The 27,266-nt window shown below is 38.4% G+C and overlaps 1 protein-coding gene across 1 annotated transcript; it reads right to left on the bottom strand.

Annotated features, from left to right (window-relative positions):
* Positions 1 to 309: 309 nt before the first annotated feature.
* On the bottom strand, positions 310 to 27,176 carry LOC140951813 (huntingtin-interacting protein 1-like). The gene is made up of 43 exons (XM_073401166.1): positions 26,975 to 27,176; positions 25,572 to 25,635; positions 23,998 to 24,140; positions 23,235 to 23,291; positions 22,443 to 22,526; positions 21,771 to 21,847; positions 21,508 to 21,569; positions 20,947 to 21,032; positions 20,464 to 20,518; positions 19,534 to 19,591; positions 19,365 to 19,440; positions 18,681 to 18,851; positions 17,818 to 17,876; positions 17,426 to 17,498; positions 17,215 to 17,256; positions 16,827 to 16,877; positions 15,981 to 16,032; positions 14,931 to 15,019; positions 14,619 to 14,666; positions 13,591 to 13,638; positions 13,046 to 13,102; positions 12,551 to 12,598; positions 12,156 to 12,272; positions 11,385 to 11,501; positions 10,794 to 10,910; positions 10,408 to 10,468; positions 10,119 to 10,208; positions 9,258 to 9,344; positions 9,000 to 9,107; positions 8,362 to 8,436; positions 8,049 to 8,119; positions 7,821 to 7,898; positions 7,705 to 7,734; positions 7,317 to 7,375; positions 6,989 to 7,019; positions 5,483 to 5,545; positions 5,221 to 5,321; positions 4,477 to 4,567; positions 3,970 to 4,042; positions 3,393 to 3,458; positions 2,878 to 2,942; positions 1,971 to 2,088; positions 310 to 1,467 (listed from the first exon to the last, which is right to left on the bottom strand). The coding sequence occupies exons 1-42, from the start codon at positions 27,047 to 27,049 to the stop codon at positions 1,975 to 1,977; spliced, it is 3,189 nt and encodes a 1,062-aa protein (XP_073257267.1). The 5' UTR covers positions 27,050 to 27,176; the 3' UTR covers positions 310 to 1,467; positions 1,971 to 1,974.
* Between the last annotated feature and the right edge of the window lie 90 nt (positions 27,177 to 27,266).

Raw genomic sequence — 27,266 nt, 5'->3', positions numbered from 1 at the left:
ATTATAGGCTTACCCCTTTAAAAAAATCTAAGATGACCGTCAGCAAAGTTCGAATTCTTGGTAAATAGTCTTGGTCTCCTTGTTACCGATTTAAATCATCGCCAAACCTTGGTCCATTTAAACTAGAAACAAACTTAGCAAATTTCAAATACTGACCCAAAATCATAGGCTAACCCCTCTGGAAAAATCCCCAAGATGGCATCTTCTTGCCAAAATGAAAATTGTGGTCAATGGTCTAGCCTCCAAAACATTCTTGATTCATTTTTACTACTACACACAACTGGCATAAACACGATAATAACGCACCTGTCACAGTCATACAAGGGTTCGTAGCAGTCTTTATTGGTTAAAAAACCTTTATGTAAAGAGCCAACCACAAAATGTTTTTCGAGAACAAAAAAAGCACCAGAACTATACCTAAGAAAACTATATACTCTACATTGATGGTTCCAAAGTAATAAAATTCTTGCAGACTACCCTAAATTAGTTACTGAGTATATTAAATATATTATTATATGTCTTCTGTTCCTAATGCTGACGCGAGAGTCTGCAGCGCTTTAAGCCTGGAGTTAACAGATGTACATTTTGATAGCTATACTAATTATGTCCGTTAAACTGCGTAACTAAGGTACTTCAAAGTCTTTTTGTGGAGGAAACTTCAGAGGGATAAAGTTACGGTTTCCAAACACCAGAAAACTGATGAAAGCGACAGTGCTTTTTGTTGTTGTCAAATGCTCTGAAATCAGAGAAATAGTTTTTTTTTTTTTCGATATAAAGTGTTTTAAAAATTCACTGAGAGAACCTGAAAAAGGCTCAACTCCGGTCCGCGTCATTAAAAGAATAAGCCACTACTATCGGTTTCTCAAAGAACGATCAATAATTTGAAAAATTTTATCGAACACACCAAAGAGTATTTCCCAAGAAGTACCTCCGTTACTTCCTTAAAAGAAATTTGAGATGTCGTAAAACTGAAAACTCTGAGCCAAGCTAAAAAGCTGTCGTAGCGGAAGGTTTTCCAAGTATGAGGCCTACTTATGAGATGCGATATGCGTTAGGACGTCTTTTTAGTCATCTGGGAAAATCCCAAGAACTATAGTGTACTTCACTTTGTCGATTACAATTGTCAATTGGGATTCTTCTGCACTCCATGTTGATTGTCAATGAAATAATCTTATTTGTCCAGCGATACTGTCTAGCAGGCTCTGACCTAACTTTTAAATATGGGAATTTGGTCCCAGCATCTTTAGCAGTATAACGACGTCATAGAAGAGAGTTCACTTGACAAAACGTACATTGGGCCGACTGGAAAGCCACTAGTCCAATCCAAGATAGCTCATTTACTAGGTCACGCAATCCAGCACAAACATCAAGCAGGCGTGACATTTATTATGTTCCCCTTTATTTTCTACTCGCGATACCAGTGCCAGCTTTCTTTGTTTCTTGAACTAAACTTCAAATGTCATGTTCCTACAGTGTTAGGTAAAAAATTCCGTGAGTATTCCGCATGCTTAAGTTTGTGTCGTGAAATGTTTATTAAACTTTCTGGACATTTTCGCTATTCAGAAGCGTATAACAGGAATTTCACTGTTTTTTTTCCCTTTACAGTCGAATCCCTTCACAAGGACACCTCTCTACTACGAGCAGTTCATCGGGTCCCAGTACTGTACTGAACTGTTCTGCACAATACTGTTGGTCCCAAAGATACCAAAGGTCAAACAATTCCCACCTCCATATAGATACCCACACTTGCTTTTGTTCGCTTGGGAATCGTAATAGAGACATTTGACTGTATCACGCAAGACGGTTACATGTGAAGTTGTATTTGCCTTAAATGTTTTCGTTTATATTTGAAAATTGGTATAGATCGCACATGCATCCAGGTGTGGGAGCAGAGTCAAACGGGGTTGGGGGCGGTGTTTTAGTTAATTTCAATCTAAAACATCTCATCACATACTCTTCGCATAAAGCACCTGATTACTCAGTTCCTAGTCCTTCCTCCACTCCGGCCAGTTGGTAGTGCGCTCGCCTCAGGTCTCCTAGTTTTTGACGCTCTTTGGTCACTTGGCTTTCAAGTTCAAGGACTCGAACCTAAACGTATAGTAAAAACAGACAATTTCAAATGATAAACAGTGAAACTGGTACCAGAGCGCGGCTGACAAAGCGAAAAATATCCAAACAAAAATATCTTCCTGGACCTCCTCCAGTCACAAGTAAAACCTAACTCACCCTACGAGCAGAGTTTCCTTTTGTCTTCTTGAGTAAGGAGGAAAAAAGGAAGCTCTGCCTGAATCACGTCAAGCCTTTGAGGTCGCCGCAGACTTTTCAACCTTGTTCTCTCTCGTTAACTGTTTTTTTTTTTTGAGTGCGGGCATCCGTTTATTTATAAATCGATAGGCATAACCGAGCCTGCTGTAGCAAGCACACAGCTATAAGGCCTGGGTTCGAAAGTACATCTTAGCACATGCCGCGCATGCTCAACAAAGATCTTACTGGATTTATGCAGAGTCTTTCTCTAGTGCCCTAAAATCAAGAAAGTGAAAGAAAGGTTCCGCCGGCAGGGTGAACCTAACAGTGACTATCTCCATCTTGTTATCCAGTTGCATTGTTATTTTTACAACTGTAGAAAGAAGAAGGGTTAACTGACCCTTTCAGTCCTAGACTGAGTCATGGTGAGATGATAAGTTATTCTAACTTTGGAATCCATTTGCAAAACTCTGTAATGTTACCATTCATATACTTTAAAACCTCGCTGGCAGATCGTTTGCATAGAACAATTTATTTCTTTGGATTTTACAAAAAGAAGTTAAGAAGTTCGTTTAATAAATTTTCCAGTAGACCACGATTAAAAGTGACAAGGTTAAAATAAGATTTACACACCTGAGACTCCATTTCCAGTCTCTTTGCCTGCGTGAGAGTTAGCTTGGAATAATCTGGAACAGCTTCTACGGAAAAAAAAAACATTGCAGGGAGTTTGCGAGCTTACACACTACTCTACAAGAGCTAAGGGGCTGACCCTAACAAGTATAATCTGTGGAGCAGGAGAACCATCCTCCTAATAGGCCTAGTGAAGAAAATTTATTGGCTAAGGGCTGGACTGACACACTATCCCCTCTCAAGTCAATATATATATTCCACGTCTTGTTTCCTAACAAGTGCCTACATTAGGTAGACAACTTAGGATGTCTTCGAAAATCTGGGCACTGAACTTTCAACTGATAGCTTGAGAGCAGTACTTAACTGCTGTCCAATGCCGAACGGGTGACTCGAAATTCGGTTCTATGACTGACAACTGCTTAAGCAGAACTTAGTCATGATGGTCACATGTAGTAGAGTTTGAAAATAAGCGCGCAAGGTTCCGGGTGAATGGTCAGGTGGAAATAAAAATAACTTACTGCTGTCTTCAATCATTTCAGCCCCAGTCTTCGCGGATGCTACCACACCGGCAGCAGACTCGACAACTGAAACAGATCAGGAAATTCCACATTGAAATCACGCGTACAGAACAGATACAACTAAAGAAATAAGGAAATAAGAAACCTGCCTATTTCATATAATATTAGCGCAGTGTCCGATACAGAGGATATACGGTTGCTTACTTTCCGTCAACAATGTTCTGAGTCGTACCTTCCCGAACAACTACCGAAATCTTTCTCTTTTTTGAGAAAGGGGCAATCAAATGCCCATTGAATAAACAAGGTCAGGTCTAAAAACTTTGAACTATAGTTTTATCTTTGTTGAAATTACTACATTACCTTACATTTTCCGACTACACAAAAGCGTTAATGTAAATACAGGGATCCTGACGAATGTTGCGCTTTAAGGTGGTACGGGAACAGGGGAAAGTCCCTAAGGAAAGTAAATTTTAAGCTGAGGTTCAAAGACCAGAAGAAACCAAGCGGGCAGTGTGCGTATGTATGTGGCGGGGGGGGTTGCAATAAAGAAACATTTAAGTCAGTAACTGAAACAAACCATTTCTAGAGGCCCCCTGTAGTCCTGATAACGCAGTGCTCGCTTGTCGAGCCTTCACTCTAGACGCTGCTACCTACATCAACCAACAGATGAAAGAAATGAGAATTACTTAAATTCAGCAATATCAAACCCCCAAAAGGCAGTAGGATTTATTACCAGAGATGTTTTTCCCGAGGATCAGGGAGGTACGAGCTCACATTTGTTACAAATGTCACAGGTAGCTAAAGAAAGGTCATGAGCAGGCAGAAAGTTCATGCCTGGGAAAACACTTAACAGACAACACCCGTTCCCTTAATACGTAGGAACGACAAAGACCCGCCCTTTTCTGTTGCTTTGGGCATCTTAATGGTTTGTATTCCTTACAGTTTGCATTTGTTGATTATGAATAACACAACAATACCTTCTGGTTGAGATTGTCCGTGTGCAGAAGCGAAGGGAAGGGCATTGGCAGTGTTCATAAGCCTCAAACCTAAACAGAAGTCTCTAATACTCTGTAGTTTTACTCACCAGCTGAACAGTGCTTGCTGTGATCTCATTGGAAGCCACTACGATCTCTTCAAATTTGCCTTGCCCTTGAACAACTTTATCAGCAGAGTCACTTGAATGAAAACAGCATTAAGATTCACCCTTGAAAGATTATCTTTTGAAGATGACTCAAATAACTAAACTGAAACAACTTCTGGAAGCACTAAATCAGATCGTATTGAGAACTACAACTGTCTTCATGTTTTGTCAGCATTTTACACACAAAAACCGGACCAGAAGACGCTGGTATTTCAAAACTCTTGATTGGAAAAAATCGCAAACCTTTGAAAAATAACTGAGAGCGCTTTAATTCTCGGTTTTTCACAACGGAACGTAATTTTTTTTCGTAAATTTCTAAGGCAGGTCACAAAAAAACACTCTATACGACAATCATGCGGCAATTAGCCTGAGAAAACAGCCGACATTTGGCGACGCTACCACTGGTTTCCCCGGCAAATGACGTCTGAGAAACGAGCGCAGAAATTCTATATTGATGACGAGTCACTATCCAGATCTGGGCAGTGCTTCTGATTGGTTGAATCAAATTTCCCACGCAGCACGACCAATCAGAAGCACTACCCAGATCTGGGTAGTGACGCGTCATCAATATAGAATTTCAGCGCTCGTTTCTCAGACGTCATTTGGCGGGGAAACCAGTGGTAGCGTCGCCAAATGTCAGTTGTTTTCTCAGGCTGTGCGGAAATTAACGTAAAATTCTATACTTACACGAGCACCTTGGCTCCCCACCCTACTGCCTTAGCTGCTGATATGAGCCCCTCAGTCCAGCGGTGATGGCGCTTGTAAAACTCTTTTGCTGTAGCTTGACCCTGAATAACAAATGACAAGAATCACTGGCGTCAAGTTCGTTCAATTCTCCTGAGTGATGAAGGCAGTTTTCTCGTTTAAGCCAACCATGTAGGGTTGGTCGGGTCACCGAGGCGTTTTTGTACTTTATTGGAAGTTTTTCTTGTATATTTGTAACACGCACCCTGCCTTCGTCGACAATCTCCTTTTGTAATACTTTGGACTTCATTATTAACTTCTTTATTGCCTGAAATCAAATGCAAATTACAATTTAAGTAATATGATACCTTTTTTTCTTAGAATGTTACTAAAACGAGGAACGGGAATCAGGAAAGGGGGAGCAAGCACCAGGAACGATGAAATGAAAAATGGGAGCAAAACAGAGAAGATGTAATGAAGTTACTGTACTGACATGGTTGAAGTTATGTTTTGTTTCTATTTTTCACTTTTCACGTTCCTCGTTCTCCGTTTTAGCAACATCCTCATTTCTTACAGTTGAATATCTAAAATATTTTAAAACTAGCACAAATAATATACTTTAAAGTTTGGGTTTCAAGAGGCTTATATTGCTGAAAATAGGTATTGCAGTCAAAGCGCGTACAATAGCTCAGTTATTTGATATAATAAATCTAAGCTCAAAAGCTTGCTTTATAACAACAGTGTATTCAATCCTGTCTCACGGTCTATATTTAGCGAATAAAGACAGCTCAGGCGTCGTCACGCGACCTCAGTTCGGTCACGTGGCAAAAATGGTTACATATCAGGGAAACATCAATCCCCGACCTCTGTTTAGAGAAGAATACTGAATAAAGATGCAACAGCCAGCACCATTTGCTGAAGACTGTGAGATATGATACGTAAAACTATTCGTTATTACTTTTTTTCGAATACCCATTGACTACTTCCTTAGTTACTCTCTTAAGTAACGTAAGGAAAGGGTACAGTTGACATTACTGTCTCCCACACAGCCAAGGCTCATCCCATTTTCTACAGACATAAACCAGCTTTACGTCCCAATACTCCGCCCTACACGAGGAGCTAGCCTATCGAAAAATCATCCTTCACCCCAGCAGTATGATTAAAGAGAGGACGAGGTAAAACAAAGCTTCTTGTCTAGCGAAACGACGCGATCGTACAGCCGAAGGCTCGAACCCAGACGCCTACTAAACAAACTGTCTTGTCTGTAAATGTGATACAATACGGCTCTAATTTTCTAGCCCACTCCTAAAAACTGAAAGAATGTCGCGTGGGGAAGGGGGGGGTACTCGAACAGAATTTGGTTATAGGTGAGCCGCTCAGGGTTTAAAACCCTGACCCTGTTTAGGTAAAAAACCCTTAAATAAATACCCTGTTTAAGACAACAACTTCAAGTTTATTACCCCTTTTAGGACAAGCGATCAAATGCACTTTGTCTTATTTTACAGCCACTTATTGGCATTGCACAATAGAACTAATTCACGTTGTGGTCATTGCTCTTGTATTCTTGGAGTACAAAAACACCCTGACAGAGTCAGGACAAAAACCACCCCCTGTCCAGTGGCACATCCCCGTAAAGGCCGTATAACGGAGAACACCCCCTTCCCGGGAAGAATGTACAGAACTGTGCGACAGTTTTTCTTAAGTCGTTGACAACGTTCGTTTGATATCACAGTTCTTCTCATGTTGCAAAAATAAATTATAAATTAGTTACCTCCATCAATGCAGTGCAGGAATCTAGAATTCTGTAAAGAGGAGACAGAACATGTGTTAAACAAACTTCTCCTTCGCAAATTTCAAAATACTCACTATTTTATTGCTTTTCTTTACTCAATTTGCAGGGCATTGTTTTCAGCAAAACAAAGGAACACAACCGTTTTTTTCTCTTTTGCGCCCAAACAGATCAATGTCCGTAGGCAATTATTCAAAAGGCAATTATCGGCACGTGACGTAATGATGTCTAGGCTGATCAAATTCACTTCCGAGTGATAAAAAAAGGTTTCACATTATTTTACGGCTTCATTAAAAATAGAAGTACATACCTTCCGTTTACTTCAAGTTGAACACCAGTGTATTTTTCCCGCGACTTGTTGATCATTTCCTGAAATTAACAAAAATATATATAGTATGGGCGAAAGGTGGAATTTCTAACAAAAGTTGTTTTCTAAGAAGAACCTTTGTCGTAAATTTCCACCGAATGGAAAAACTAAGAACAGGCAATGAATTTGAACCAACTGAACGTCCCAAATTTTGATTGGCTGACAAAAAGGCGGAAGTACGCATTGGAGAAAAAATTACTGTAAAATAAACGCTACCAAAGGACGAACAACCTTCCCCTGCATATGACCATCCAACAAAGCCAAACTGGGAATTACAGAAACCATCAAGACATATAAGAATAAATTAGGCGGATGTTAGGTAGATATTTACCTCAATTCTGGCTGCTGAATCTGCGACAAGCTAAAATATGACAAAAGAAATCTCAGATGATTGATGAAAAACACAAAGACTTAAAACAACCACCGCAAAAAGGAGATCTATCTCACCTCAGCAGTGGCATTTATTTCATCCTCGACTTCACCACCAATGCTGTCCATGTTATCCTTCTCTTTAGGAGCAAGAGCCTGTTCATAAAATCAATAAAACTTGTTAGTACGCAAATAAAATCATGATACACAAAGAAACAGCCAGTCTTTTTACGGAAGGGGGTGGGTCTTATATCTGTACACCACTTTTGTCCACTTCCCTAGCTAATATAACCAAGATGGACTCACCTCAGCTACTTTGATGATGTCGGTGATCTGCTTTTTAACGGAATTGACTTTATCAGCAATAGCATTTGGATCTGCAAGAACAACAAATTGACGTACAGGTAATAACCAAACGTTCAGACAATTGCCGTGACCAACATAACACAATCTTTTGTCAAAAGAAAGGACGGTTATTATCACTAAGTGTCCACAAAAGGTTCGAAGCTGTTACAATGTAGCTAAGAACGCTTCTAGCTAGGTACATTTCCCGCAACACAACCAAGAATTGGAACCAAACCACTTGTTTAACTAAGATTATGTTCAGTAAATTGCTGACCTGGATTGGTTTGCTTATAAAGTGCTAACAATTCCAGAGACTCCCTGCCAGCTGACACACTAAATGACTGAAGATCTGCAAAATGGAGAAGAAAATCATTTTAACACGGCTCAGCGGAATAAAAGATGATCTCTGTCTTCAAAGTCAAAATCCCACAAAATAATAAGATGTCAACTCTCACATCTGTAGATCAAATCCTGAAGACTCGAGTGAATTCTGTCCACAATGGTCCTTTTTTAAACAATCCCTCCTCCTTCACATCCATACTAGAAATTTTTTCTCCTATCTTCAATATTTTCCACCTTTTCACGTTAAGGTATTTCACTTGAATGGGATCGATCACTCATGTGATTTCCTTTTTCACTTCACTATTTTTCTCATTTTGTTGTGGATGAACGCCGGGACAAAATTGAAAATATGTTAAGGGAAAAAATGGACAATTTACGAGTTGCACTATTACTAAGGCTCTTGATACAAGAGAGGCTTAGTGCACGACAACTCCTACGAAAATCACTTTTATTTGCATGTGAAAGAAAAGACATTTTCATAAGAAGGGATGAGCACCAGAACAAGCCAGTTTGAAAAAGCGGCTTAAGGTAATGGGCAAATGGCCTATTAGCATGGATTGTACCGCTGACCTGCGGATTCTTGAGTGGGAGCCATGTGTGAGGTAGCCTTAGCGTTCAGAATACATTCGCTGAGCTGATGTGAGAATGACCCAATACAGCAGGCACATGGAGCTGCGCCTAAATATGAACAACAAAACCAGCCATGATTAAAGACACTTATTAACGATTTATGAAGAATATCTAAGACATTTTAGATATTATCAAACAGTAAATTTCATTTCCATTTCCTAAAAATGATAACTTAGCATTGGACACTTAACCTCCCACCTTTGTAATCTTGCTGGTAAGAAGTAAACTTTGAATTAAGCTCATCAACAACTCCTGGAAGACTTTCAATTCTGCTTAACAAATAATCTGAAAAGAAAAAAAATCACGCAAAAATAAAGAAATAAAAACAAGCTGAATCAGACGATACAAAAATTTTAATGACTTATTTTTTCACAGCTATAAAGCAATACCAAACTTACCTATCAACTTCCTTTTTTTCTACTTTTTTTCTATTTAACCAAGAGATTTCGGCCGGCTCCATCAACCACCGTTGTTGCACGGGGGTTTGAGAGGGGAAGCGTGACACTCCAAACTTATCTTCCTGAACAGGAACTTCAGAAAAATAAGCACCAGTCATCAGCCCTAGGATTTTCCTTGGGATTGATGATTGACGCAAAGGCACCAGTAAGCCAATACTGCTAACTATACGATCCCAAAAATCTCAGCAACAAGACCCGGAATGCTTACAATTTTCAAAAACCACCCGGGTGAAAATTTTGTGCATAAACTTAAAACTATAAAATTTGACGCGGTGGGAGAACGATCCGTTACAAAGCATATCCAACAGACTAAAAAGAGTAGAAAAATTGCATCGCCTCAAATCACAGCCCATGTTTTCTGAAGCTTCGCAAACGGAATGGCGCAAGCCATTTGATTTTCCAACCGGAACATCCGGGTTTTCCATCTAAATGGTAAGTACCCCCTGGTGCCCAGTCTCCCCAACATTTTTGATGAGCTGAACTATGACACCAACGTCCTGCCATCAAGATACCGTCTTTTGTTTTCAATCTAAGAGGTCTTCTGGCTCTTATGGTGTCTAAGAGAAACCGAACACTACAAATAAAGGATGTTGGTTTGTACCTGCTGTGCACGTCGTTGAACTGTGTTTTGGATTCGCAAACTGGTCCAGTGTGTCTTGTATTGCTCTTTCGGCTGTCTCTATAGCCATACCTGAAAATCATAGGTCGCACGGACAGTCAACCGCTACACAAAGATCGAACAATCGCAAACATATCGGCTACATAGAAATCATATTAAAATCTCACCAAACAATTTTCCGGAGTAAACGGGCCTTTAGATAGTTGCGTATAAAATTGTACGAAAAAACGTTGTCCGTATTACTCAAAGCAAAAGACTTAACAAACCTTACCAACTAGATCTTGATTTTGCTTCATAAGCTCTTCTTGTCTCTGTTTTTCCAACTCAGTAACCTAGTGCACACATGGTTGACAGTCAAGTAGTGAATGATATGAAAAAGCATTCGTGAAATTGTAACAGTAACATTGTACTACTTTTTCCAGCGATCGTACCAATAATATCGGTGAAAACTATGCCTATCAAGACATGTGTTTTAAGCACATTTCAGGCTATAAAATAATCTACCGACAAATTGCACTATAACCGTATTGTTACTGTATATAACTGTGTATGGAATTTATTAAATTTTTCTAGGAAAAACAACAACAACAAAATCTTACAGGTCGTTAGTAACTGTCTCCATTTATCAAGTCTGTAAACGAAACGAAAATATTTAACCTTTGCTTCATGATCTTTTCTTGTTGATTCAACCTGGTCCTCTGCTGTTTTTCTGGCAAGTTCTGTTTCAGTCTTTTCCTTCTTCAATTTCTCCAGCTCAAGCATAAGAGACGAAATCTTAAATGGAGAATAATGTTGCATTTTAGTATGTTTCTAGCGTAAGACCTTGAAAGACGTTTAACAAAGAGATTGTGTATTTTCGTGGACTGCAAAAAAAAGTGCTTTTTCTTTCTCGAAATCGGGTTTTCAAATGACCTACTCAAAAATACCGACTGTTTTGAAGTCTATCCTTATAGCACAACTTCTAGTTTTACGAAAAAAGAGCATGCGACAGACAAAGTGTGGCAAAGTTTCCTGTCCAAAGAAACAACGATGGCACAACTAAGTTTGTAACATCGGCAGCTCGATGCGTTTCATGAGATGTACCAAGATGAATGTTATTACGTGTTTTAACATTCAGCAATTGGGAAAAAAATTACCCCTAATACATTTTTATTTTGTCTAAAGAAGCTTATATGACCGTATCTGCCTTTACCGATGACAACCAAGTACAGTATGACTAAACGTAACAGTAGTCTTTAACACACCAACCTTTTCCTTATTTTCATTTCTTTCCCTCTCAATTGCTTCCTCTGCAGTTCTTTTAGCTGCTTCTTCATCTGTTCTTCCTTTTTGAACATTTGTAAGATCACTCTGAAGGGCTGCAACCTGAAAACAATAAAGGATAGAACACCTAGCACGCAACAATAGTTGATATCCAGACCCTCATATTGGTATCATCGTCTCAAATTCGTCGATTCAAAGATGGTTACGTCACACACTCCATTAGAATCTCCTTTCTTAAACCGAAGGTAAACGTAAAAAAATGCCTAGTACAGGCACTTTTAATAAGGTTTAAAAAAATGAATCCAAACTAGACACAACAGAGTTCAAAATTCCGTCTGGGAGGAGACAGACAGTTGGCTCTTGATAAGCATGGCCGCGGCTCAAGTTAAGTCAGTGAGCTCTGGACTTCTAAGAACGAACGTCAAGTCGTTTTGAGAGCTCCGTGATGCCCCATATCCTCCGAGTAATTAAACGATGAGCAAGTTAGAAGTGCGCATGCTTCCCCGCTTTCAGAGCCTCTTTTCTCTGGTATTCGGCTGTTCCGCGAATACCACTGAGGAAAAGAGAACTCTGCTAGCAGGGAATGCGCGTGCTCTGCTACGCATGAACGAAGGTTTTGTTAAAGGTGTTGAGGGCTTGAGTACATGTACATGGCGACAAGCACGTCTGTGCTTCGACAGCGTCTCGTGTTGTTTTAAAAACGAAGTGGATGAAGTCTAAATATAAAATGCTAGGTAATAGAAAAGTATCAATAACCTTTTCTTCATGATCTTTTTTCATTGATTCGATTTGTGCTTCAGTTATTTTCCTTGCTTCTTCTGTATCACTCCTTTCTTTCTTTAACGTTTCTAACTCGTCCATTAGAGAAGCGATCTTTAAAGGAGAAAAATCAAAACAAAAAAGTTAGATTTCACCTCGGCAAACCAGTTGGTTTGGCTAAGCTATTGCAGAAGAGTAAAGAACACAACAGTGTCGTGGACTGCATGATTTTTTATTATCATTTCCAAATACAAAAGACAGAGATTTAAAACTTTGAAAACTGTCAAGCACGGTTTTCTTGAGCCGTCCATCTACCAACGACATGGCCGCCAGTACCCCCAGATACTTTGTCAAAAAAAAAAAAATTCTAACTCTTAACATAAAAGCAATACCTTCTCATTATGCTCTTCTGCCAGCCTTTCAACCTCATCTCCAGCTCTCTGAATAAAAAAGGCGATATCGCTCGAGTTAAATATTTTCTGTTTCATTTTTAGTAGCCTGCTAGCTAGCTTACCATTTATGCACCACGAGCGTGGAGCAAAGCAAGCTGAGAGAGGTTGGGAGGTGGAGAGCTTGTCTACATGCTACATACTGTACTTAGATGATGTTTTCACTATTAAATCCCTCTTTTCTGTACCTAGATGCTCTACAACGTACTCCATACATTTTGCTAAGATGTCTATAAGGAGAATTTGTCTAGAAATCAGTGCAACATATTTTTCTGAGGAAAATAAGATACTGATCACTACTACGGCAGAAAGCGTTAAACCTTACAAAAAAAAAGGTTATAACGTTCTAGGTCAGACTGTGGAATAACTTTCAGAATTCAGCATTCTTGTATATACTGAGTTGCTCTGCCCTTACATACATCTTCTTTAAAATAATACCTTTCCATTTTGTTCAGCCATTTCGAATTTTTGAAATACTCGCAGAAGTTCTGTTGACTACGAGAAAAAAATACGCACATATATATCACTAGCAGAAACTAGAGTGTAAAGTTTTGAGGATTCTTGAATGAAAAGTACAGGAAAAACAACTGTCAGGCAAGCATTACCTACCTATGAATTTCTTATCACAGTATAATCTAAAATAAAATTTTCTACTGAAGCAAAACGTCCCTCCTATGCAGAAGGAATCCTATTCTCCTTAGACAGTTATGCATGATTAAGCTTTTAAAAGCTCGTTCCTCGATATTATTACCTGTCCTACAAGCAAGGCAGTCAAATACTTTCCACATGATTGTTTTAAGTAACCTGTGCTTTCCAGAACCACTGTTTAATTATTACAAAAGTAAACAGGGTGGGTCGAATTTATTTGTAAATAAAAACTATTGAGTTACTTATGTTAAAATTGTGTCTTGCCAATGCAATTTTTGTTATTAATTATCCAAGAAAAAAGAATTGTTCGGTGCTACATTCAACAACTTATTTACCTTGTCATCTACTTCCTGTTGGAGTTTCTCATTTGCTTGGCTTAATTCCTGGAAAAAAAATTATATACAACTTACATGTTTTATGCCTACTTATTATCAGTCAAGCTGGGCCATGATCAGTTTCTCGATCTTCTCTTTGAATTGTATTCCCAAAAAATGCAAACAAGCATGTCACATTTAGACGAGGAGAATATTACACTAGGGTATCCGAACTCCTCACCACCAAACTATCTCGCCACCAATAACCTGAGATCAGGCTCTATTTTCGTTTCGCTTTGAAAATAACATTCGGGCGGGTAAGGCGAAACGAAAACAGATTAGCGATAGCCGTTAGAGAGAATGTATGAGAACCGCTAAAATTGGGCCTGATCACGGGTTAGCCACCAACGAAATCGCCACCAAAGATAGAACTTGGCTTTAGTGTTTCAAAAAGTCCCAATTATACACAACAATCGAAAAGAACTTTCATGAGCAGGAATTTTCTCTAAGGGTAAATGTCAAAGCTTACATTTACCGAACCTACAACCAGTATTTAGAGCATTAAGAGCATGAGAAATTTGACGGTAGGATTGTCAGTTAGGATCGACAGATTTGTCTTTGGGTCGACTTCAAATTCGAATAAGCTTCACGAAAAAGTAAAAATCTTGGGCAAGTAATCCTAGGTATTTATCCGTGTTAATTATTTCAGAGTTACAAGTCGACTTCTTGATGGCGTGATGACCGTAAAGCTGCACTAGAAATGGTATCTAATGGCTGCAAGGATGTCGACACCAGAGATCCAGAGTAAAGACATCTGTTGTGGTTTAACTCCTTCTTGGAATGGGGCGCAGGAAGGAGGGGGACGGAGGGGAGGAGTAAAAAAACTCCAGAGGATCAGTTTTATTTGCTATTTTCCTTTTGTCTTAGAACAATAACGACAAATAACACCCGAGATGAATAACACCAATCATTTCTCTCATTCGTTTATGTGTGTCTGATTTTTTGGTCCCTAATTACCAAGGAACTATTCATTTATTAATACCAGTTACCTCTTTTTCCCGTTCATAGCCACTTAGTTTTTGCTTCACTTCAGCATTCTAGAAAAAGGAATCATGATAGATTAATACTTCTGACAATTCTATTACATAACAAATTTTATCAACAGTAAAGGTTCAAACAAGGAGGTCATTATTCCAAATTTTGGCAGGTAACTTGGAGAAAAAAAGAAGGTTTGAATTAACAAAAAGAAAACTCACGAATATTTTCAAGAAGATAGAGTACATATCGCCATTAAAACTTTTCTCTGTAAAGAAATGTTCCTTAAAATAACAAAAATAGAATGTAAAGAGTATTCAACCTACAGTTCTTAACAGCTTAATGTGTTCTTCTCTGAGTTTTCCATACATTCCTTTCAGTTTGTTAAACTTTTCTTCTGATGTCCCTTTTTGATCTGAAGTTACAGAAAGATGTAAAGAAATCTCAGTGAATACGAGCTATCAAAAATGGAGTAAAAGACGCTTTCAGACAATAAACTGTGACTTTATCTTTTTTACTATTACTCCACCCCTCCTTAAAAATTAGACAAATTAAAGGGGTTGGAATTTAAACAAACCGTACTGTTTCATTAGGGGAGGTAAGAAACACAAAATTCAGTAATATTATTGTCAGTGTAAAGAGATTCAAATCTGACACTTTAAGGGCAAGTCCTTGACAAGAAACAGTGCACCTCCTACCATGGAGCTAATTATTAGGAGTTTTTAGATACTGAAAAACAAATCTGTAAAACAAAACTGTAACCATGTGACGTCACAAGTGTTCAGGAGCAGGGGATGGCGCAGTGGTGAGAGCACTCGCCTCCCACCAATGTGGCCCGGGTTCAAATCCTGGCGTCGAGGCCATATGTGGGTTGAGTTTGTTGTTGGTTCTCTCCTTTGCTCTGAGAGATTTTTCTCTGGGTACTCTGGTTTCCCCTCTCCTCAAAAACCAACATTTCTAAATTCCAATTCGACCAGGAATGAGGTAGACAAAGAACCACTTTGTGGATGTGTTACCTCCAAATCATTATTTACTTATTTATTTATTTATTTATTTATTATTCATTTGTTAACCACTGAGAACTTCGCAGGCTCAAAAATGGCGAAATGGATGCACTTTAGAAGCACTCTTAGAGCTCTAATCTGAAACATTAATTGACGGCTATTATACGTTTTTATTTTTTAAAAGCCCTTCTCTATGATTCAAAAGCCTTTTGGAATTCAAAAAAGCATTTATGTAGCACTTTAAAATAATGGCTTGCATATACCCAGCAACTGGAAATCTTACGAACAACCCTGAACTGGGTACTAGATGATTTCCCACCATTCTTTTCAAACATGTTCAAAGAAATAAAAATAATCAAATCAACATTTTACCTTTCTTGTCATCATCTTTACTCTCCAGATCCTTTCTCAGAAGTACATTTTCCTAAAAAGTATGGAAAATATAATATAATAATATTAAAAAATAATAATAACATTACATTGTATTTTGTTCAGTAATCAGTTTTTTTTTTCTAAAAACAAGACTGGCATAGACTTCTTCAACAGTTTCTGTATGGTTTGAAATCTTTTTTGGCCTTTGACCCCCATGAACAAGCAAATCTCCCCAGCCTCCTCTAAGAAGCTTAGGGTGCCGATGAGGAAAACCCTTGTCACCGTGACTTGCTGCACTGCTGTTTCCAGTGTGATGACATTTTATTTTACCAGCTTTACTGGACACAGGCCTGCCCAAACGGAACGGGCACAAACAGGACTAATAGGTCCCATGCGAGGTGCCATCCCTACCCAATCCCACAACCTGACCACACAACCTGGCCACACCACCCGGGTCTACATCCCTTTATTTTTTTTCGCACAGTGGTGTGGGTTCTTTTACATCCCACAAGAACAGATCAGTGAAAGTGCTGTGAGACAGGACCTACGGTTTTTCTTCCTTATCCAAGAAGACAAAAAATCTAACCATTTGTAGATGTCATTACAAAGGCAGCACTAAATCGTCTCAGTTATTTAAAGACCCTGAGTGTTGTTCCAGCCAGGGTTTGAACCTGTAACCTCCCACTCAGCTGACCGGCACTCTCCCAACTGAGGTAACCAAGTGGCAGTTTATTTTTCCACCTTATCAGAGCTATTTTTGTCATTTTTTTTCCAATCCTTAAAAATGGAGATCATTTGGAAAGCTCACAGTAAATATAAGACAGCGAAAAAAATGCATTTATTCACCTCACAGGTCTTTTCTGCAATTGTCTTATACTCATCCAATTCATCTGTAAGCTTAAAAACACAAGAAAAACAAGAATTCAGAACAAACTGTGGAAACATGTACCAACTGAAGTTACTCTTTCTAAAACCCTACAAAAATGCAATTCCCACATACATTGTATGTATTTATCCAAAATATCAGTATGGATATTCTCCACACATTTCTCCATGCACTTCCGATTAGTATTTTCTTACTGAGGAGAATGTTTAACAATCAAGCCCTTTTACACTTGTTGATCATTTTCTTTATTCTCACAACCTTCACGATTGTTTTAGCAGTGGTACTACAGGGAGAAGTTAGAAGTTGATCACCCTATATATAGCTAGGGATAAAAGGGTTATAACTTACCCTGGCAATCTGCAAACGGAGAGAATCTTCAATGGCTTCTGCCTAAGGACACACAAAGCAGAAGAAATTACAATCATGTATACTTCCTGGTTATAAACCACTACACAAAATCAATGTCCATAAAAAAATCCTTTTCAGAGTTTTTCTTTTTCATTGCTTGTACATGTTAGTCAGAAATGACTGTAATCCTGTTACTCCAAAAGGAACTTACTTCTCGTTGCTGCCGTTCAAGAGCCAGCTTCAATTGTGCTATTTCCTGGCGCAGCTGATATATTATGAGGTCTCTAAAACAGAATTACACCATGGGTTAGAATAGATGGTTCAAAAGTTTGTCAGAAATTACAAATATTTTAAGTATAGAATAGAACAACTTCTTTGGAGTCAAAGAAAAATAATTCAAGAATTAATGTATATCACTCTCAAGACTCTGAACAAAATAAGTGCTATTCTCCTTCAGTTTAACCTTATAGATAGGCTGTTTTTAAACAGCGAGACACTCTCATACTGAAACATGTAAATTACATGAAAGTTACACCATAAACATAAACAGTGCTGAAACAGTCCTTAAAGAAATCAATCAACTGTATTCACTGAAAAACAAACCTGTTATCTGGCTGGGGTCCATCTGTTGCGTTTAATCCTAGAATATCAGCCTCTGGAGTCTTATTTAACATACAAAACAGAATGACAAAACATCAGTATACACCTGTGGTAGACCATGGTTGGCAGGGCTCACAAGAAAACTTGAATTCCATGCAGCTTGTCCTTTGGGCAAGCAGCTCTCACAATTTGTTTGCCCTGGTGGGCCACTTCAAGCTCGTCATGCTCATCGCGCTTGTTAGAACAGAGCATGACTTGCCTGGACCCTTGCCCATTGTGCAAGTGATCTTTAAAAGTTTCTTGCCCAGCAAGAAAATCTACTTGTCCTGGACCGCTGCTAGATGGGTCCTTTTAATTTTTGAGCCTGGTCGATAAAAATCAACTTGCATTGCCAAAGCACCAAATGTATAGCTCAAGATATCTGAGATTTAATCAAATAGTTGTAAAATTTAACCACTCCTTTGCTTCCATTTATTAGAAAGCTTCAGCAAAAATGAGAAGATGTCAACGAAAACGGCAAAAAAGCATTAGGTCTAGATTGGCAAAACAACACCTCTGCACGTGCATCAAGCTTTTTTGTACATTTCTTTGACATGCACTGAATGACTACGGTGTGAAAATGCCTAATTTCATATACTGTGGAGGACATGAACTCAAAACAAAGACTTTGGTTTTCTTTTCCTGAACTTTGTTACACTCTTTTAGTATTCACCTCCAGAAAAAATTCCCCACATTTGATGAGTTGAACAAGATGGAATAAGCGCAATGAAGTTTGACGCAGAGCGTTTTCACTTTTTAAGTGACATTTTTGTAGCCGTCGCCTTCGTTGTTGCTTAAGCTACCTATTTACTTAGGATGACACATACCTGGGGAGTTGATTGTACAAATGATTCTGTTGCAATGGGAACAGTTAGTGGCTCCATAAGGCTTTGACGTTTAAAGTCATCAGTCGGCACCGATTTGGGCGGGGGCCCTTCAAAACTTTTAGTTCTTGCCAGTACTGGTTTGGGATCAGACAGTGTAAAAGATGGCGGATTCTGACATAAAGCAATTCAAAATTAAGGATTGATTAATTTCTTTATTGACATGCCCACATGCAGGGTCCCCCACAAAATTTAAGGCAGAAGGAGAAAAAATTAAGTACGCAGTAAAAATTTATATTAGAAAGATTGAAAGACACAGAGGGCAGCTTTCACATGGCATATATAGCTGCTAATGAAGTTGCCTCCCTTCCATTGGGGAATCTCCCAAAAGAAAATTTTAATGTGATGGGTGCCTTGAATTCAAAATTGCAATTCAGTGTATTTTGAGGGATCAAGGAAGGAACTTTAGCCACGAGGACATTACCTTTAATTGACCACATTTTCTTGATAAAATCGTTTTGATTGTTAATTCGACAAAAGTGTTGGGACTTTTATGATAACCTAGATGGTGGTTTTTGCCAGTGGTTAGCTAGTGCTTCTGGAGAACCCTGCATATACATGTATAAATGCACACAAGCTAACAAAGATAATCAATACATGCATTTCTTGGTAACATTGCCAATATACCTGGGGGAGAACAGGAACAGGAACCAAAGCTTTCACATATGCCATGTTTCCGGCATCAAAGAAGAACTTCTTTAGCCTGAAAAAGGAAAATGGAAAAAAATTCAAAATCTAAGGAATTGAAAAAGACAACTGTTTAAACTTAACTAAAAAAATACCAAAAACTACTTACTCTGCAAAATGGGCATAAAACCTGTCTCGATGTCCAACCAACGTATCTGCAGGCAAGCCTTAAACAGATGAAGGAAACATCTCTTTAGTAACAATCAAGTTAATGATACAAGCATTCATCAGTATTTGAGAAGAACAGCTTCCCCAAAAACTGTCCATATATCAGTGAATAAATGTAACTGATAGTTGGGACCTCTTTTAAACAGGCACTTCTCGTAAACAACATAAACGACTGCAACCATTTTTTAGGATGTAGTTTTTTAATTTTGCATTGCTTTTCACCTCTTTTAAGCGACCACCTGATACAATGGTTTGATCTTTGTGTTTGCTGTACGTAATTAATGCTACTCAGAGTATTGAAAGAACTTTTAGGGATTTGGGGCCTGTTTACATGGAGGTGGGGGACCCCAGATAGGTGAGGTAACATGTGGCGGGTCACCCCACCTATCATGTAAACGTGATCAAATTAAAATGGAGATTATATGAACAGGCAGGTTACCCCACCTAAGTGGGTTACCTCCCCTTCCTGGGGTCCCCCACCTCCATGTAAACAGGCTGTTACAAAAACAGCAAGATACTTGCGATACATTCTCTCCAAAAAGTAGAAGTGTCCAGACTTATTCTTGCAAGACCTCCAACCAGCAGTTCAATTCTCGGAAGGGGCAACTTCCCATAAGCAACCACTAACTCTGTGATTTTGGGTGTTCGCATACGAGAGGTTCAACTGGTAAATGTGAGTGAAGAAGGACTCACACATAATTTAATAACAAAGGGTTAAATGGATCAGCCAAATATAATGCCGCAAAGGTATGAAACTATAAAATGCTTATTGCTGACACATTACTAAAACAGAATTAACTAGCTAAAATGTAACTGACTAAATCTATTTGTGATAGTCCAGTGACATAAAAATCATGACAACTCAACTTACTTGCATGCAGTTTATACATTATATCCACAACAATATCATATAAGCCACCACATTCCTGAAAATTTGAAATGAAAATCAAACAGTTGCAGAGGTGGGTTGTAACAAATAGCATAATTTATTGATCAGTACTGTATAGGCAGTCTGTCCTTAGCTTAACTTGCAACTAACTTGGCAAATCAGTGCAGGCAGATTATTATTTTTTACTATGTTTTGCATGAATAACATGCAATTTTAAAACTTAAATAAACCTTTTCAATCCTTATTGTGGTCAAAGAAAAATTCACAAAAAAAATCAAATTTCTTTTTATTTAGTAAAATCCATAGAAATAGATAAAACTATTCAAAAGCTCTGTCAAAGAGGTTTTATTTGAATGGCAAAATGATAGGATTTCATCTGCAGATATAAAAGTTAGCTTGACAAACAATTTCACCATATTATCATGGTTGAAATGAAAGAGTTATAAAAGCAGTTATAATAACTACCTGGATGATGACTGGAAATGGACAAATCCTACACTGCACTGCTTGGAGCTGAGAACTTGCACGGAATGGATCAAGCGTGCTAAATACTACAATCAAAGATTTGATGCAATAATTTACTTAAATCTTAACTAAACCACATGTGCCTCTGTGGAGGAGAGAGGTCAAGAAATTAGTTAAATTAAAAATGTGATGTAAAAGAGTGGAATATTTTTAGTTTCAAGAACTTCTTAAAGTTTTATTAGCTGGGTAAATTTGCTGTGTTAAAATGAAAACAAGTTTTTTGTTGCCTGTTTTTCCGTGCCTTTAGCTGAGCTGAAGCCTGAGCCCTGCCAGCAAAACCACAGAACAGGACTTGACAGAAGACATAATGGTTTGGGATATGTTGTGCTCAGAGCAAAACAGTTTGAGGAGAAGGTACAGGCTTTTGTAGACAGATTAAAAAGTATGCAACTTGTACCAATCCAAATAGTTCCATAAAAGGTCAGAAGCTCAGTTTGTAAGCCAGTTTAATCTGATCAGCAAACAAAAAAATTCAGTGATTCAATATGATCTTTCATTTACCTCTTTTCTCGAGATCCACCAATGTGTCCAGGTAATCAAATATATCTACTGACAACTCAAAACTATGGACAGGATTATATTAACAAAATATTATCAGACAGCTTTGTATGAAAGATAGCTTTCAATTTCTCAATATATCTTGCTAAAGAAACCACTACACTTTTCATAAAACTTAAATCAACAGATCAGAGAAATGACAACTTTATTTCTCACTACAAAATAGATTACATTATACTTCACTTATATATGTCTTAGGTACTCACTAATCATTGACATCTGTTCCAGAATACACGATTGGTCCTCCATCACTATTACGAAGAGTACCTGGAATTGACTCATTCTACAAAATCACAGGATTAGATAGAAAAAAATAGAATTATATTTAACTATTGAAAAAGTAATCATGGATTAATAAATTGTGTTTCAGATTCCAATTCAAGTGTAATTAACATGCAGCAAAGTCATAAAATTTTGACTCTGTAGATAAACAATAATCTTTTAAAAAATATTGAATATTTCCCAACAATTTTTTTGTTATTGTTATGGCATGACCAATCAACACAGACCATTCATCAGCTACTGGTGAGTTTTAAAACTCTTGGTAGTTGACCCACATTCCAGTAATTTCCTGTATATTTCCATTATAAAACAGATCTGAAATACAGGAGGAACTTGCAATGAAACCTTGTAAAATAGTGAAAGGGTAAACAGGAATGGTATTATACATTCAAGAGAAAATTGGAACAGTGGACACTCTTAGCAGACACCCTAGGGACGCAAAAGAGGTGTCCATAACTAGAACTGGCCTCTTTTTATGGGAAGTTTGTATGGAAGTTAAGAAAAACAAGGTTTTTGGAAGGCAGCCGTAAGTAGAGCTGTCCGCTTACAAGAGTGTCTGTTAGGAGAGCTTCTACTCTATTCATCGATTTCCCTACCTTATTATGGAAGTCCAACTTGGCTACAATCACAGCTAGATAGGAGTGAATTAACCAACCATAGCCACCTTTTGTGGAATGTTTCTATGATAGTCAGAAAATGTACTTTATTGTCTCATTGAGTTAATGAAGTTCGCATAAAAAAGCCCTGTTTAAAATTACTACATTAACAAGTTTTAATATTATTTCATCTGGCTGTGCATGTTGAACAGTAACATCTATAACGCAAAGGTAAGCAAATTCTATAGTAGTTACTCCAGAAATATATCCACACTACACCACAGAAGAAATTTGGTTGAATGAGCTCTAAAAAATTCCAGTTCTGCTTCATACTTTCCTTTAAAAATTTGGAAGGAAATTGAGAATCAAACTAGGTATAAAAATTTTAACCTGCAATTAATTATGACCCATGACACGTGCACTCAAGCAGAGACCTGGAGTCAAACTGGGAAAACCATGAACACCAGAAATATTTCTGGAATGTTATTGTCTTGCAAGGGGAAAGCCAATCAGGCATAAGAAAACTAAACAGCAGGCAAGAACGTTAATTAGTTTGTGGTTTTGTGGCCAGTTTGCATGCCTCGATCTTTGCTGTGATTGGTCATAACACAACATACATTTCTGTGATATTTCAAGTGTTCACCGTTTTCCCAGTCGCACTGTAAAAACTTGTAAACTTCAAATGTAAAGAGCAGCACAAGTTTTCACTCTGTACAAATGTATCTGTACACAGGTTTGAAATTATTTCAACTCATTTATTTGTTCATTCTGACTTATATTAATCTAAATTACCCAGAATTCTTTCATATCCTTCAGCATCTGCTTGTATTTAAGAGACTCCTTCAGAGCCTGTTTAGATAGAAAAAAGGGGGATATTAATTATTGGGACATACAAATTATAATAATACTACTGATGATAAAGATGGAGGGTCTGGAAGGGGGGTTCTGATTCCGCATTCCAGCACCTTTTTCACAAAAATCCTGCATCCCATTGTTACCATTTTTTATCACTTTCCTAAATACCTTTTTTTTCCTCCAAAATACATATGTGAAACACGACTAATTGCTGTAAATGTAAGGATTGGCTCTTTCGATTGATGTTTTAAATTTACACGTGTCTTAAGGCCATTGCAAAAACAAAATTGGTTTTCGGACCTCAGTATGACGAAGCAGAGGGGAAAGGCAAAAGGAAAGAAAGAGGGAGAGAGAAGGGTTTCTTCCCCCTCTCAGCTCCCAACCCCTTGATGTTGAACGAGGTAAAGCCCTGTCCCAATATTGCTAAATGATAAAATTCCTAACATTTGCTAACTTGTTTTCTCCACTACAACATTCTCACTAAAAACTTGTGGTAGAATGATGATGGCTATCATATTTTCCTGCCAAAATCACGTTGGCTCACACATGCCCACTACGTAGTATTGGGAAAATCTAATTCTCATAGTCATCCTCATCTTAGAATCTAAAGCTCTCTAATATTCAGTCATTTTAAATCATATTTTTTTTCTGTGATGTCTTTCACATATTTCTGTTGATTGAAATAGCTACCAATACTTACATTTGGATGGCCTTCCCTCAGCAACTTGTGAATAACCAGCATAGCTTTCCAGCACATGACGACTTGTGAAGGTAACGGCATACGTCCTAATGAGTTCCAGAAAATTGATGCGCCTTTCTCGTGCCATGTTCCAATAATCGCACATAAACAAAATTAAGGAAGGTTTGAGAGTAAATAGACAGCACTTCAAGCTATTCATAAGAAAATTCTAACTTTTTATTTGCAAGGCTGGTCGTTTTATGGCATTTAGAGTGTTTATGGGGCATTGGGGTTGGACCCTTTTGGCGTTTACAGCATTAGTAGTGTTTATGGGATGTTGAGCATTGGACGTTTTGTGGCATATTTTACTATTAAATCATATTTAATGTAGTTAACGACTAGGAGCTATGGTCTCGCGTGTTTTTGGCATTCTTTGGTAGCGTGTTGGTTGTCTGTAGCGTTGTTGCGTGACTTTGTTTGCGTTTGTAGCGTTTACCATTGTTCGTGAGCATGGGGGCAGATTCCTGTCCAGCGGTATGTCGCTTTGGCGCGTGCGGAGGCCATGTGCCTACGTTGTGTTTGTGTTGTACCCGAAGCTTTGTTAGCATGGCATGGCGTGGCATTCCAGTAGCGTAGCGTTTCTCTTGGTTCCCCTCCCTCCCTCCACTTTCTTTCTAATTTATTTATTTAGTTATTTTTTCTTCGGGGGGTTTGTTCATTTTACTTCCACTGGGCTTCTGGCCTCAGTGTGACGGGTGCTATAGTGGGGCACTGGGCGTGGGGTGGGCTCGTGGCTGGGTTGCGGGTTGGTAGGCCTGTGCGTGTTCTTCCACCTTGGGGTGTATTGCGGTTGCAGCCCCCTGGCCCATGGGCACCCAACCTCCACCTGCGAAGCAGGCGTTAATGGGGTGTTGGTGACGTATGTTTGGCACTTGGGTCTTGTTTAGCCTTTGTATGTTTCTTCATGCTTAGTGTACCTGGGTGCCTTCGGGATTGACATGTAGGGGCTCAAGTTTCTCCCAGCCATGAGCCCCCTCTCTCCGAGCTTGGTGTTCAGCTCAGAGGTCCCTTCAGGGCTCATGGTTGGAGGGCGCGGGTTTGCCATTCATTGGGGCGTAACTCTGTCTAGGGGACGGCTGTGCCAAAAGTGGAACCCCCTGGACATCCTGGCCACCCACCTCCACTAAGTGAGGCAGCTGTTAAATGAGGTTAAATTTATTTAACACAGTTAACAACGAGGAGCACAGGCGTGGTCAGCAGTCACTGGTTTAGCTCAAGCGTGGTCATCCTTGCTTGCATCACCTCCATATGCTCAATACTCTGTTTTCCTGGCGGCCATTCTCTTCATCTAGCCTTTGGATCATTTTTTTACAACCATCCCTTGTCCCGCCCACTTTATTTTCCACTGATAAATCAGTGTGACAGGTGCCTGATTCCATTGGTTAGGGGTCTCACGGCTGGAGGGCACAGGTTTGCCAGCCATGGGGGGCACAACTCTGTCTAGGGGCCGGCTGTGCCAAAAAGGGAAGTTCCTAGACACCCCAGGCACCCACCTCCACTAAGCAACACAATTGTTAATATTTATTCAAGGATATTTCTGATGTGTTTCTCTTTGACAGCAGACTCAATATTGTTGACAGCTTTGGCAATTGCTTCTACCTAAAAAGTAAATAGAATTGCATAACTTTATACAGCATTATTCATGTCATATTTAGTATTTACCGTACCAGTGGATAGCAATTTGTTCACATTTGTCACTCGAAAATAAAATGCATATCTTCGCACCCTTGTGTAACATCCTCTATATACCATCGAAAGCTGTCACTGAATGTTATCTTTTATAAACAAAAATTAGTTTTCCATTTTGATCTAGCTGATTTAGTAAATACTGAAACAACTATCACCCTTAAGGTTGATGCACAGTGCAAGATACATGTATATTACTTGACACTTTGCCTCTCGGTACAATATCCACACCTTCCGCATTGGGACAATAATTACCGTTAAAAGTACCAGAAATTAGTTCTAAAGACAACAAGAATGATTTGTTCGAATCACGTTAGTTCAAACTCTTACTGTACTATATGATGTTATGGCAAGAAATAATAATTATAAGTTTATAGATCAGACACTTTGGCAAGAGAGGGCAAATATATAGACTGTGACCGTCACATTTTTTTTGGAATGATGTACATTCCCCGATTTATAATATACATATTTTTTTTATGTGGCTAGTCGCAGAAAAAAGAAAATTTTGCTGCTTTTAAATACCTCACCTTTTCATTTTTTTTTCAACATTTTTACGTTTCCATACAGACGTTCAAGCTTTTAATATATATGTGCTTAGTATGTGCAGTGAACCATCACAATTCACATGTAACTTTTTTACATTTGAGAGTGTTGACAACAGAGCCGTCCTTTGCATATCTGCTTCATGCAACTCTGCCTTAGTCTCTGCCACAATTAGTGTGCTAATTAGCAGCGATTTTTCTACGGAAATACCCAGAAACAATGGCCCGAATTCAATATTCTCATGCTAGAAACTAACGCCAATTAACCGTCGATCTTTCACTGTTATTAATTAAGCTTACGTTCCAAAACAAAACAATGGCAATCGGATGCTGATAAAAATCTTAACACAGCACAAATATTAAAACAGACACGCAGATTGTTTCCAAATTTTATGTTAAGTTCAGGTTATTATTTTTTAAACCTAATGACGTCAGTAAGATATTTCTTATTTATTTTGCTCTTTCACAGTTTCTTCAATTGTTATGAAAGAAATCAAATTAGATTCATTCTGCCATAATCGCAATCCGATGTTATGATTGAAACACTATGAAAATACAAACCCTATCAAATCGAAATTCGCCGTTAAGAACATGGAAAATTTAACTTGTCCCGAAAGAAGAAAAGCCTTGTGACAAATTCAAACCAAAATCATACCCATAAAACCCATAAAACCAATATTATTAAAATTATAAGGCTTCCAATATACCTGGTCGCGTTCAAGCTTTTCTCTCTCTTGGGTTAAGCTTGGTTTCCTAGAAAGTCCAAGTGTTGAGGTATTCATGATGTATCTATATATTAAATCACATCACTACGTGTTTTGATCTCGTAATGACCACGTTTTCCAAGGGCAAAATAGCCTTACATACAAAAATACCGTGGAGTTAAATCGTTCACGCCGCCAAAAACGTTCCACGGTGAAGGGACTGGGAACTAATATGAGAGACTCATTACCAGACTTTCTCCAGTTTGCTGTCTAAGACGTCATCAAAACTAAGACC

Source organism: Porites lutea, chromosome 11 (genome assembly GCF_958299795.1).
Source record: "Porites lutea chromosome 11, jaPorLute2.1, whole genome shotgun sequence".
NCBI classification, from domain to species: domain Eukaryota; kingdom Metazoa; phylum Cnidaria; class Anthozoa; order Scleractinia; family Poritidae; genus Porites; species Porites lutea.
Note: the sequence above shows the minus strand (reverse complement) of the source record. Positions and strands in the feature narration are given on the sequence as shown.

Coding starts and splice junctions, on each gene's coding strand:
- LOC140951813 (XM_073401166.1), bottom strand. CDS start 27,049: ATGAATACCTCAACACTTGGACTTTCTAGGAAACCAAGCTTAACCCAA. Junction 8,120..8,361: donor TTATAAGCAAACCAATCCAG/GTCAGCAATTTA, acceptor TTGTTCTTGCAG/ATCCAAATGCTATTGCTGAT. Junction 2,089..2,877: donor GACTGGAAATGGAGTCTCAG/GTGTGTAAATCT, acceptor CTATACGTTTAG/GTTCGAGTCCTTGAACTTGA.